Source organism: Camelus dromedarius, chromosome 24 (genome assembly GCF_036321535.1).
Source record: "Camelus dromedarius isolate mCamDro1 chromosome 24, mCamDro1.pat, whole genome shotgun sequence".
NCBI lineage: Eukaryota > Metazoa > Chordata > Mammalia > Artiodactyla > Camelidae > Camelus > Camelus dromedarius.
The window spans coordinates 2,134,357-2,148,008 of NC_087459.1; the positions used below are offsets into that span (position 1 = coordinate 2,134,357).

General features: G+C 50.2%; 1 protein-coding gene across 7 annotated transcripts in view; it reads right to left on the reverse strand.

The window, feature by feature from the left end:
• CLEC16A (C-type lectin domain containing 16A) overlaps window positions 1-13,652 on the reverse strand; it is a 196,249-nt gene that overhangs the window by 100,392 nt on the left and 82,205 nt on the right. For 5 of the 7 annotated variants that reach the window (XM_064478180.1, XM_064478182.1, XM_064478178.1 and 2 more), the window contains exons 17-19: window positions 11,099-11,227; window positions 6,418-6,453; window positions 3,060-3,180 (exon numbers count right to left, since the gene is read on the reverse strand). In XM_064478180.1, the coding sequence (XP_064334250.1) occupies window positions 3,060-3,180; window positions 6,418-6,453; window positions 11,099-11,227 (286 nt within the window). The remainder of the gene's footprint in view (window positions 1-3,059; window positions 3,181-6,417; window positions 6,454-11,098; window positions 11,228-13,652) is intronic. The other 2 variants (XM_064478181.1, XM_064478179.1) reach the window with 1 other exon arrangement.

Here is a 13,652-nt window from a genome sequence, read left to right on the forward strand (position 1 = left end):
GCTGGGTATATAGATTCATGGTGTTATTCTCTCTGGAAATCTAATCTATTTTATCTAGTCTAGTCTAGGCTCCCCTTCCCATCCCCACTCCCTTCCCCTTCCCTCCCACCCTCCTCTCCTTCCGTCATGGCTGCCAGTCCGTGACCTCTCCTCTCCAGTGAAAACAAAGCAGGCTGTCAGCACAGTTTGCTGCTTTTCCGAAGGGGTGTCAGTCTCTTTGATGCTCCTTGTCAGAAGCCACCTGGCCAGAGCTCACCTGCCAAACCTGGCCCAGGGGCCGGCTGCTGGTCAGCAGACGTGAGTGTTTTTATGCTGTGGTTTCTTACCAAAGTGTGACAAGTTTAGTAAATACACTTAAAGTCAAAAAAGTCACCTCTTCCTGCTATGGGGAGCTGGCATTTCCTGAAGCCTGTCAGACCGTACCACCTTATATAAAAGCTGACCAACCCCAAATACCTCTTCTTGAGACGGCCTCCTCAAGCTCCAGGGAGACCACACACTACCCCATCAGGAGCATGCCAAGCCCCCAACATTCAGCAAACATGGATGTCTTTACCTCCATTATGACGCTTCCTACCTTTTGTGTACACAGAAGGCATTTTATGAAGTGCAAGGCATGTTAATTTTTCCCCAAATGGAAGGTGAGAAGCTCCAATATTTAAGAATAATCACCAAAAAAAAAAAAAAATCAACCAACAACACATGCATATCTTATTCTAGTACCATGTGCTCCTAAAATCCATAATTCTTAGGACTTTCTGGTTGGCCCCCTCTTTAGCAAAGACATAATTTGCAATCAGGCTGGGTAAAGACAGACAGCCATTACTTTCTTAATGGCCAACTACCCAAAAAGGCTCAGTTAAGTGATCTCAACTAGCATTCTAATCAATTAAAATTGATAAGTGAAATACTTTTAACCTTTGTTTCAGCAGGCCATTCTGAGGGGGAGGGGGGAAGAAATGCGAATTCCCAGCATAAAATTTAATTCCATTTCACGGATGCAAACATTCTTGCTGCCTTGACGGAATGGCCCCCTTTAAAGCAAACTGTTTCTCTCTCTTTCCTTGAATCAAATCAGAGAAAGACTGGTTTATGGGTCTTCCCAGACAATTTCATCAATTTAAACCTTTACAGAAATCCCTGTGGCCACTTCTCAAGGAGGAAAGGGCCAAAGAAGATGGGCATAGGGCACAGAGGAGATGGAGCGTCTGTGTTCTTCCGAGAGAGAGAGAGAGAGAGAGAGAGAGAGAGAGAGAGAGAGAGAGAGAGAAGGAAAATAGAGCACAAACAACAAGGAGGCTAGAAAAAGGTGTTAGACAATCAGGTAAAACCCGTAATAATCACTTACTGAGAATCTTCCAAGTATCAGGTGGTGAGCTCTGCTATTTATATGCAGGACCGCATTTGACCGTGGGGCAACAGTGACTCCAGTTTCCTGAGTGCAGTTACACGCAAGGCACTATGCCTAGTCACATTTATTTCATATTATATTTCACTCAAGTCTCAAAACATCCCCATAATATAAGGAAGATCATCTTCATTTTACATGGGAGGAGACGGAAGTTGTGGTGGTTTCGACCATTTGCTCAAGGGAGTCTAGAGGAGGGCATGGGTATCTGGCTCAAAATCCAACCCTCAATGGCCTATATCACAATCGCTGGTCACAAATGAATAGTTATGTCAAAACTCAATTGAACACTAAAACTTGGTGGATTTTATTAGATGTAAACTATATTTCGATAAAGCAGGGGGCCCTCTCCTCACTGTACACTACAAAGAGTGGCCATCTGCTGTTCCGGCCTCTCCAGCTCCCTTCTCTTGTGAGCTCCCTTTGAGGGCCCCCTGCTTCTGCATTCCCTGGTGATGGGGTTCAAAAGGAATAGCTCTCCCCCTCCCAGCTCCAGAGTGGGCATGTGACCCCAGCCTAGCCAATCAGTGAATCACATCCCTCTGACCACTGCCTGGTTCAGGGATGGTCATGTGACCCAAGCCAGGCCAATGAGAGTACTGCCCTGGACTTCTATAAATGTTACAGGGAAAGAGAAGCTCTATTTCTGCCAGGGCTGTTCAGCTAGTTCAGCAGATCTTGGAGGTGCTGATGGCCGTCTTGTCACTATCTGATGAGATCCTCCAGAGGATGAAGCCAGAACAGAGGAAAGCAGAACTGAGAGATGGAGGGTGGCAGCTTCCTGATGCTGCTGCTTGAGTACCTAGATCCAGCCATGCCTGAAGGCAAAACTACTCTTGGACTTTACAGTGATATCAGCCAATTCCTCTTTCTTTTTCCTTAAGCTAGTCTAAGTTGGGTTTTCTGTCTCTTACAACCAAAGAGTCCTAATATATCACAATGCCCTTAAGAAACTGAAAACGATTTTGCCCATCAGTGTGCACGACCCCACAGCAAATGCAGGAAAGAGCGAGCTATACACATATAAGAAGGGTTACGGGAACATCACCAGGATTCATACCCATTGTCTCCTTTAAATCTCAGCCTCATGTTGCCGAGGAGAGCACTAAGGCATTGCACCGTTAAGTAAGTAGCCCAAGGTTGCTGGCTGAGCACGTGGTTCTCTGGCCTCCAAAGTCTTCATCTTTACCTAAATGCTGGTGATTTGCATTTTTGAAAGCTTTCCTTTTTTTTAGCAGCAGAATCCTTTCGTCATTAAAATCATACGGAAAACCTTTATACACAAAACCAATCAAACTGGTGCTGTTATGACTATATGGAGGGCAGGGATCCTGGAGCTGTGCCCAGCCTTGCTTGAGACCCCAACCACCGTGCACAGAGTTTTCAGCAAAACACCTGCACAGCTCCACTTGGTCTCCAGAAAGCAGGACCACAGACTGACTTCAAGGTGCCTAGAATCTAGGGCCCTCTCTCCGGAAGTTTTGTGTGACATGCACGCTCTATTAGCTCACCATCACAGATAAACACCAGTACAACATGCAGGTCGCACACGACCCTCCCAGTGACATGTGATTCAGCCTGGCGGCGTCCTCCCTGCACCATGCCCGCCCTCCCCACCCCCCAATGCCGGGACTCAGGACGATCGACTCACTCAGATCTAGGACATCGTCTGTTTTGATCAGGTCCTCCTCCCGTGTCAGAGGCAGCTGGGTCTCGGGCTCTCCTCGCAGTTGCAGTGATAGGGAACGGAGCATGAAGAACACCCGGATGGCCTGGACGCACAGTTCAGAGGGCAGAGAAGAGTGAAATCGAAGTCATTTCGGTGAGATGTTCCATATGGGAAAATCACATAGTGACTCTTGCTTTAAAACAAACCAACCAAAACAAAACAAAGCCCACGTCTCCCAGTATTGTGGTTCTGGTGCTTTCAGAGCAAGATAAGAAAACAAAGGACACAGCCTGTTTCAACTATCCACAGGTTCCAGTTTGGGCCACTTCACCTCACTGAGCACCTGTCATTTGCCAGGACCTTTCCTCTAGTGTTGTGTTACCTTCATAGCACCCCTGCTCAGCAGGCAGCCCTGCTTCACAGACGATGCCCTTAGACCCAAGGAGGAGAAGTGATGTGCCCCAGGCTCACATCTAGGCAGGGCAAGAACCAGGCCTCTTCCAACTAAACCAGCATGGAATTTGGAAATCCAAATCACAAGTGTTTCAAGGTCCCACCTACTGAATGTGGGGGTTGGGGGAAGACAGAAGGTGAGATGCTGGTGGGGTTCAGAGCTAGCCAGACTAGATCAAAACCCTGCCCTTTCCTGGCCGAGCCCTTCCCCTGGAAGCCTAGGCCCCTTGGCCTTACAATAGGGGTTGTACCACAGGGGGTGTGCTGCTGACGGGCCAGAGGACCTGGCACCTGAAAGGTGTGCAGCAAGTCAGTGCCCTGAGAGCCCCTCAGACTTCCCCAGATAGCTTTCTGGGGACAGAGGTGGCCCCATCAGCACAGGGATCTCTGGCCCACCAAAGAGGAGTCTCAGTGGAATTGAGTGTAGCCAGGCAGTTCCAGAGAGCAGACAAAGCAGAATCCCAGGCCCCGGAAGCCAGAGAAGCTTGTACAAAAAGCAGCCTTCATCCTGGGGCTGGCCTGGCCTGGAGGTCCCCTCCCCTTGAGTCCTAGGTTGGGGCTGACTTGTCCACCAACCAGAGGCCAGGAAGCAGAGGGGCAGCCACAGGGGAGGTGGCCTCCGGGTCACTTTCCCTAACCCGTAGTTGGAGGGCCTGCCTGAGGGAAACAGCTTGAGAGTCAGACATACAAAGTCCATGCTGGACTCCCAGCTCTACCACGTTGGGCGAGGCCGTGAGCTTCAATTTCCTCATCTGTGAAATGGGGGTTGGGTCCTCTACTGCTCAGGGCTGCTAAGAGGTTCTGAGATGGTGCTGGCGGGGAAGCAGTCTGCACATATTCCGTAAAGGGGTGACTGCCCCTTACTCCAGCCACTCCAGAGCCGAGCACGGGGAGGGCATGGGCACAAACCACTGTCGCAACTGGGGAGCCACACAGCCCAATTCTTGGCCTCCTTTTTCCAGTTCTGAGGCTGTAGGCCTGGCCCACGGAGAGGGGAGGCTGCCCTTTATATGACAAGGTGCCTCCTGAGACAGGGGATGGGGGACAGATTACAGCAAAACATGATTTATTTATTAAGCCCAGTTAGGTGCCAGGCGCTGTGGGCAGCTTGCTGCAATAGGAAGAAATGGAGCTGAGAGGGGCACAGTGACCAAGTTCACACAGCTGATGAGAGGCTGAGCTGGGGTCTGAACCCAGGTATGTCTGACACTTGGTCACTTAAACAAATACACGAGGAAATTCAAACACCCATGCTAGCCCAAGTGCAGAATGCCCAAGATGTGAGTGGTCACTTGAAGTCTTTGGCAGTTTGAGCTCCCAAATAAGGAGTCATGACCTCAGAGATGAGGGGAAAAAACAGGAGAAAAAGGCCCATCACAGTCAGGTCCACGTTGAGAGGATGCTTCATTTCTGCCTCAAAAGCCCATTCCTCTTGGGGTTCTGAAGGCAAAGCAATCAAGCAGAACCCAAGCTGGGGGATGAGAAAAGAGAAACGTATGTGGCTTTCTACAGCCCATCACTCTGAAAACCAGAAACCTCCCAGTATAAAAGGAGTTTGGAATTTGGCTTCTAATGTCATAGACCTTTTTGGTTAAACATCTGCATTTGCTCTTCAAGCAACAAATGGAAGATATTTCCAGAAATACAAATAATAATAATAAAATAATTAAAAATATAAACCAAAATAACGCCCCCCCCCCCCCGGTTTTTCTGGTTTTCCATACTTTTCCTGGTTCCTGCCCCAACCCTCAGAGAAGGAGGGATGCGTGAGCAGCCCGCGCCCACGAACGGGAGGGCGGATTCCCACAGGCCAGGTATTCCACTTGGGCACAAGCCAGGCTCCTGTGGGTGTCTATAGTGTTTGGCTGACCAGCCCCACAACTCCGAGAATCCACAAAGGAAAGAACAGATACCAGGACAAGGGTCATCAAATCATCCCACTGCCCCCTGTGACAATCACCACCCCCTCTGCTTACCCACGGCCTGCCAGGGTTGGGGGCTGCACCATGTGACCTCAATCAAGCCTTTTTTTTTTTTTTTTTCCAATCAAGCCTTTTAACAACCCTGCATGGTTCCCAACTTATAGACAGGAAACCAAAGCCCAGCGATGTTAGGCAGCCTGCCCGAAGGTGATTCAACTAATAACCAGACTCCAAAGTCTGTGTTCTTCCAACCACGTGTCTTTGCCTTCAAAAGACTGAAGGCTTGGGACTCAGGCTTTTAATGAGTGCTTTTCTTGACTTCGCTAAATAAATGTACAAATTAAAAAAAAGTATTCCTGAAAAGGAAAAAGGAATTCTTATTCTTTCAAGTGCTCCTATAGAATGCCAGGAACACAGACTCTGGACGAACAGATTAGATTTGGAAAGGGGTGACAGCTGAGCAAGCCCAAATATAGAGAAGAGGCCCGTCCAGTTTGCTTCCACACAGCTGGGAGCAAACACTGGCAAGGAGAGTTGTGGAATGAGTCCCGGGAGTGGGGCAGGAGGACGGCTTCCTAGTCAGACAGACCTTGGCTCAACCTGGGGTCAAGTGAGTCACATGAACTTCCTGAACCCGGGCTGAAGCTCTGGAAATAGGGTACTCAACACCCTGATCACAAGGCCACTGCAAAGGTGCAATGAGATAGCTTAGGGGACACCCTGAGCCCTGGGGCCGGCCCTGGAGCAAACACTCAGTCCATGCCTTCTGTCCCACTTCCCTTGCCCCACTTGCAAGCTGAGGAGTGAAGGCGACAGTCACTCAGGTTAGAAGCGCACTGAGGCCACAGATGGGGCTGTGAAAGTCAGTCATTCTTAAAAGAGTGCTGAAGCAGTTTAAAGTGGGCATAGCCCTTTGGGAAAGCAATTTGGCAATATGTAGAGAGTCACAAAAAAAATGTGCATACCCTTTGAACCAGAAATTCCACTTCTGGGAACTTATCCTAAAGAAATAAGCCAAAAGAAAGGAAACACTGTATTCGTGAAGCTGCTCATTACAGTTTAGTTGAAAATAATGTAATATTGGAAGCAACCAAAATGTCTACCAGCCAGAAAATGCCTAAGTAAATTACGGCAGAAGCCACGAGATAAACTTTTCTGCAGTGTTAAGACGTTTGACCTATTCAGACTGTATCACAATGTCAAAAACCTCCTGTTCTACATGGAGAGAGAAAAGTGGCGAGGATGAAAGCAAGTCCATGGTTCACGCCCCCTGCATGCAAGAAAAGACGTGTTTGCAAACAAAGGTGGGAGGAGACACATAAAACGTCTGTGCTGTTTGTTTAGGCTGATGAAATCGCAGGAAATTCTTTCCCTCAACTTTCGAAACTTTATGAGATGTTACTGTATTTTCTTTAATGTGTAATACACATCCAAAAAGTAAAAGCAAAATATTCTACTTCCTCAAGGTCAATAGTGATAAACATAAAAATTGTTTGTGGTTTTACAAGGCAACAGGCACACAGAATGCAGGGACAAGATATTCATGCAAATATCTTTATTTCATAATGGCTTCCACGGCTACTCCATAAAGATGATTAGTGGCCTAAATTTATTTAGATTTTGGTATTCACCAGAAAGTCCTCTCCCTCTCTTTTCTCTAGCATTGGCTTAAGTAGATTTAGATAATTAAAAACTTGATTTGTTTCCCACCTAAGATGCCAGAATGCTCTGCCATGGTTCTGCCACCTCACAGCTGCTCCCATCTACTCTGGGCAAGAGCTGAGAGGCAGGACACATGAGGAACCTGAGGCTCAGGGAGGTTAAGTAACTTGCTCAAGGTCACACAGCTAAAGCTGGGATTGAACCTTGGTTGGTCTGAATCATGAGCCTGTGTTCTGTCTTTTTTGGGGGGGAGGGTAGGCAATTAAATTTTTTTTTTAAATGGAGGTACTGGGGATTAAACCAGAACCTCATGCATGATAAGCATGAACTCTACCACTGAGCTACACCCTCCTCCTCTGTGTTCTTTCTTAACTGCTTCTCTCAGCTGTCCTTACATGTGGGGTAGGTCCAGCTCAAGTCCAAGGTTCTGCTTGCATGTTCTCTTCAGACCCCAGTAGTTTCCAAGACCTCATTTCAACATGGATTTCCCTTCTCAGCCGGGATGGCTCAGTGGGACTCTTGCTCTCTGGGTTTATTTTTCATTATTTGTTCTGTCTATTCAGGCATCTTGCACGGTGCGTGGCACCTAGAAAATGCTCGACAGATATGTTGAAGGAAAGAATAAACAGTGTAACTTGCAAAATGCAATGGGGAAAGCACGACTCTCTTGCCAGATGCCTCCGCATGGCCTGGAAGGCCCTCCCTCCTGCCCCTGTCCCTCACTCTGCTCCAGGTCCCTGCTCCTCGGACACGACTTACTCTTTGGCATCTCACACCTTTGCACTCACTGCTCCATTGGTCTGGAAAGTGCCCCCTTTAAGTCTCTGCACAGCTGGCTCCTTCTCACTCTTTACCTTTCTGCTGAGACATCACCTTGGCAGAGCAGCTTCAGATCACCTCCAAAGCGGTGCCACCCTGTTTCCTACAGGGCCCTCCCTGCAGTCTGGTATCAGCCTTGTCATTTGCTTACTTGTTGACAAACTTTCCTCCCTCCGTGGAACGTGAGGTCCAGAGGCTAGGCCATCTGCCCTGTTCACTTCTGCACCCTCAGGCCCAGCACCTGGCACACAGTAGGGGTCCAGTGGCTCTTTGATGAATGTATGAAGGAATGACTTACCAGTAAGGGTGCTCTGATCTTCTCTGACAAGTCTTTAAGGAAAATAAAGGGTAGGATTTCTGAAAAGGGTCAGCCTCCTAAAAGTTAGAAAAGTCTACGCTTGGCAAAAAAAAAAAAAAAAAAAAAAGAAAAAGAAAAAGAAAAAGAAAAAGGAAAAGAAAATCTTTGAATCCAAAAGGACGAAATGGAATGTTCTCTGGGATACAAGCAGAGAACTTGAAACAAACCACATAAGCCCTCAATTGCTTGCTAAACCATACACTTCCTTTAGCTCAAATTCAAAGCACACTGCTGTGTTCTGATGTCTGAAATGGCTAAGGAGCTAAGCTTCTGGAGGATTCCAGACAGCTGCCTTGCATCAGGAACTGGACTGACATGAGGGGCTAAAATTCCCCTTTATAAGTGGGAGTCTGGAAGTCACAAAGGGAAGCCTCTCCAAGGTGGATGGCTCTGCTCTGAGGTGGCCAGCCCTGTTTTATCTCATCCTGCCACCATCTCCCTGGCTCTAAACCCCCGGGCCTTGGGACTTGAGAGTTGCTTTTATAAACTCATTGTTTATAAGTTTATAAGGCTGAGTGAGAGACCCCGGGGAGCCTGGGTGTCCAGGTGCTCTGCCTGGGCTTCAGTTAGCAGTTTGGGCCGTGCAGCCCAACGAGGGCAAGGCACTTGAACTGAGATGTGAGGGCAAGGGAAGAAGAACCCCTGCCCCAGGGTGTTTCTGCCTTTTGCTATGTCCTCGCGACAGCTCTGGCAGGACAGGCCCTGCTGCTTTCTAGGTGAGGAGACAATGGCTCAGAAGGCAGCAGGAACCCCAAAGCCCCAGCAACCCTCCCTCTGCCATACACCTCGCCCCTGAATTTCTCCTGTGGACCAGGACCGTCCACCTCAAGCCAGCAGGGCATGATTTCCGGAACCAGCTAACAATGCCAAGGTCCTTGTCGGGCTCTTAGACCCTGGAGATCTGCCTCCTCCGGCCCCTCCAACCCCATCACTTCCCACGTAGCCTCCCTCACGCTAGGCTCCAGCCACGGTCCCCTCCTGGGAGGTGCTGGAATGTGCCACACCTCCAGCTGCCCAGACTTCTCCACAGTCTGGGCTTAAGGACCATCCCTCTGTGCTGCTCCACCTCCTCCTCCAGGTAGGATTAGGGACCTGACCCCATGCTCCTTTAGGAACGGTCCTGGACCATGGTTTGATGCTGCCTCTTTCCCACCTTGCCCTCTAGACTCTGATTCCTTGAGAACTGGGGCTGGGTTTCTGTGTCCCTGGTGTCCAGCACTGAATAGGGCTAATAAACACAATGAAGGCAGCGGTGGGAGGCAGGGGTCATAGTCGTCACACTGTTGGGGCTGAATCCTGGCTCTGATACTTATTAGCTGGGGGATCTTGAGCAAATCACTTGACCTCTTCGTGCCTCAGTTTCTTCCTCTGTTAGGTGAGGGTAATACTAGTGCCAGTCTCCAAGGGCGGTTGTAGAATCACATGAGGAAATTCTTGTAAAGAACTGGTATGAATGATCCACTTTATCACAAAGGTTATGAGCTCATGTAACTATTAAGAAGACCTGACAGACTATGGGCCAAAATGAAGGCAAGAGAACCTGGGGGACAGGGTCCTCTCTGGCCTGGGGACATGACAGACCAAGGTAACAGTGCGGCTTCGCTGTTACCTTGCTGGGGAGCATCTCCCAGGCCAACCAGAGGCTAAGGGTGAGTGTCCCGCTCCGTGAAGGAGTCGCAGACACAACACGCATGTCAGAACCAGTCCCCCAGTAAAAGCCGACACCAAGAATGCCCAGTGTAAACACTGCCACCCACAAATACAACCGTGCACCGGGCCACGGGGCCTGCAACCCTGGCCAGGAGCAGAAGGAAGGAAGGCGTCACTGGCTCAGGCAGGGTGGGTCCTGTGGTGAGGTCTGTGGGTTTGGTCAGACAGCAGGGAATGTGGATTGACTTCAGACACATGGGCCCAACTTCCTTTGCCTCCACCCTGTCCCACCCCACCCCCCCAGGCTTCCAAGGCAAAATCGCCAGCAGGAAGGCCACAAAATCCTCTGAGGCAGATCCAGCAAGTCAATCCTGCTTCTCAAAATCCACGTTAAACACCTCTGCCACTCTGGCTACACCTGGATTAATTCAGAGGAAGACAGGCTGATGATGCACCCGAGTGAAATGAATTCCTCTAATTTTTTTCACCAACCTGCACATCTCCAGGGAATGATTTTCTAGGAAAAGGTTATGGTGCTTTCTAAGAAAGAAACTGTGATCGTACGAGTGAGATAAAATACCGTGAACAGCCCTGTGAGACAGCTTCAGAAAAAAAGTGCTGATAACGGAAGCTGCAGCTGAGTTCTGAGAACTAATCTGCTTCTACACACCTCCCTCCCGCAGGCCGGCCAGAATCACAACTTCATTTGCGTGTGCCTCGCCCCAAGATCATTCAGATACCTTAACGCCATGCCACCTCTGGGGGTCCCGGGTCCCAAGCCTCTCTGGGCCAAGATTTCACAGCAGCCTCACCTGCGCTGCACCGACAGCTCACTCCCCCACGCTCCTTCTGCCCACCCTCCTTCCTCTCACAGAGCCCTGGGGTTGGGCCCGAGCTCTGCACCAGCAAAGGCAACCTGCCTGCAACTGACATCCGGTGCCAGATGCAATGGAATGTCAATCTCTGCTTTAAGAAAGGGCCGAGTGCTCTGGAAAGTGAGGCTGGGTGGCAGGGTATGAGGGAGATGCTGTCCCTGGCTATCCAAATGTGTGTTGCCATTTGCCATCTGGATGTGATCAGAGCCCCTTCCCTCCCTGCCCCGGGAGGGCTCCTGGCTGACAGCTGCCCAGGAGAGGCCAGCTCCAGGGCTCACTCACCCGCCGGGTCTTCTCCACGTCACCACACGGCAGCCGCTTCACAAAGTCAATGCCCGTCAGCGGCGTGCCTGTTGGGGGCAGCAGGATGGAGGCGTCCATCATGAGATACTCCACATTCATGGGCTTCATCTAGAAGAGACACATTGGAAGGAGCCTCACTGAAGGGAGAAAGGGGCTGGGGCAGGTCACACCGGCCTCTCACCTCCACCCGCACAGAGTAAGTGGCCACATCAACCCCGATGGAGACTGAGGTGAGAAGCCTCGAGGCCGCCAGGCTAGTGAGAGATGTGCCTTTTTTGTTTTCTGAGTTGCAGATTTTCCCTTCATTTGCAGTGACAGTTCAGACACTGGAGAAGCTGCCTCCCTGCTATGAAAGCTCTGCTTTCTTACCCTCTCATCCCACCCACAACCCAGCATGGAGAGGAGCCAGCCTCTTTATGGGTGGTCCCTATAGGGGGCCCTCTGCGTGTGAGCCTCCTTCCCCTGTACTTCCAGTGACGATGACGGCAGGCGTAGTGATGCAGCTTCCACTGAAGGAGACTGGACTGCAGTGCAGGTGGTGAACTGTCTAATTCCCCCAACAACGCTAGAAAGGAGGCTTCCTCACTTAATAAGAAAATGAGGCTCAGAGAAACCGAGGAACGGATCTGGGCCCACTCAGCCAGGTGGTGGCAGAACCAAAATATGGACCCAGGCCTGCCTGGCTCTAGACCCCCTGATTTATACCACACAACCAGCATTTCCCCTTCTTTGTCTCCTTATCTTCTTACTTGGGATAACAGAACCAAGCCACTTATTAAGCACCTAGTACCTGCCAGGCCCCCGCAAGGCTCGCCTCCTACTTACTGCGCAGGTGCTGGTGCTGTCCTATACTACAGAGGGGAGCGCTGAGCTCAAAGGAAGGGTGTATGCCCACAGCCACCGGACCAGTCAGGGGCAGAGCTGTATGCCTCCTTCCACACCACCTCCAGGAAGCCTTCTCTGATTATGAAGACACATGATAACATTACCTCCCCTCATGGAACTGTGTCGCATCAGTACTGACCACTTAATGTATATGTGTTGTTGATCACTGACACTTCTTTTACCTAGCATCATAAAGGAATGACATTTCACAAAGGGAAATATTCTACAGAATTAATTTTATTCCCTTAAGCACCATGAGCTTTGTTGTGTGTCTCCTCTTTACAGAAAGTGGGTCTCAATCATATCACACATTTTTCCCTCCTGTGACATAAAGCTGACTAAACAGGGCAAGGTTGGGTGAGGGCCCAGCCATCTGGAGATCTGGTGTATAGGGAGCCACTTACCACATGCTGCCTGCCTCCTCCTTTTGGACCCATTAAGCCTTCCTCCAAAGGCCTGAGGTCCACCATCCCAACCCCTTTATCCCGGGGAGGCAGAGCCCAGTCTCCCACCCGGGGCGCCCGTGGCACCAGCCTCCCGGCAGGGCCTTTGCAGCTTGCCTTTCACTCCCTGGCAGCTCCCTCTGCTCTCAACCACCTTCCCAGGAAGACCCTCTCAAGGTCAGCCACACTCATTACGCCTCCGCATTAAACAAGAGGTGACAAGAGAAACAGGGAAGGCTCAGAAGTGAAGGCCTGGCTTTAGTGAAGGCCTGGCTCTGGCAGCACCTTAGGGCCCGTCCGCAGTTTACTGAGCTTAGCAGCTGGTTTTCACAAAGTCTGAGCTAACAACTGACTTTCAGGGATGGGGGCTGGGCGTGGGTCAGCTTTTATTTCTCCAGAGTGCCAGGCATTGTGCAAGATACACAATAAATGTGCGACTGAGACAAGCAAGCAAGACCCAGGAAGCTCCCTGTGGAGGGAGGGCGAGGAACCGAATGTGCGTGGTGCCTAACGTCTACCGGAGGCAGCCCTTACGTAGTTCACATCCGGGCTGGAAAGCTATGTGGTTTGGGCCCCCTTTTACAGATGGAAAAATCAATGCTCAGGATATAAGCAACCCACCCGAGGCTGCAGTTAGTAAGCAGCAAAAGAGGAAACTGAACCGGGGTTTAGGAGCTCGAGCTTTTCCACATCGTTAAGTGACACACGAGCCTTATGTTTCCAAACAAGAAGCAAACTCTGGAGAATTACGTTGCAGAAGGGGATGTCACGGGGGTAAAGTAGCATGGCAGCTGACCCGACTCCACTCTGCTCCAATTCACGCTCCAAAGACTAAAGGCCGAGACACTCTTTGGGGGCGTAAGGGGGATAAGGGCGTGTGGCAATCAAAGGTGTGGGGAGCACAGGGGCAGCCTGTGCAGCACCACAAGGAGGCCTGGGTGCTGCTGGGGCATTTCTGGAGGTGAACTATGCCAACTTACATCTTTCCCTTGAAAAGGCTCTGCGAGGCCTCAGACATGCTGTGAGTGAGGACGTGGTGAGGGCCCAGCCTTCCAGACACCCAGCGACGGGCCAGGGAGCCAGGGGGCCACGCCGCGCACACTGCCTGCCTCTTTCTTTTTGACACTTTAAACACTTGGGTTTATTATAAACTTCCCGAATCACTTCACTCTTTGGTGAGGAATGCCTGTGAAAAGCATAATTTA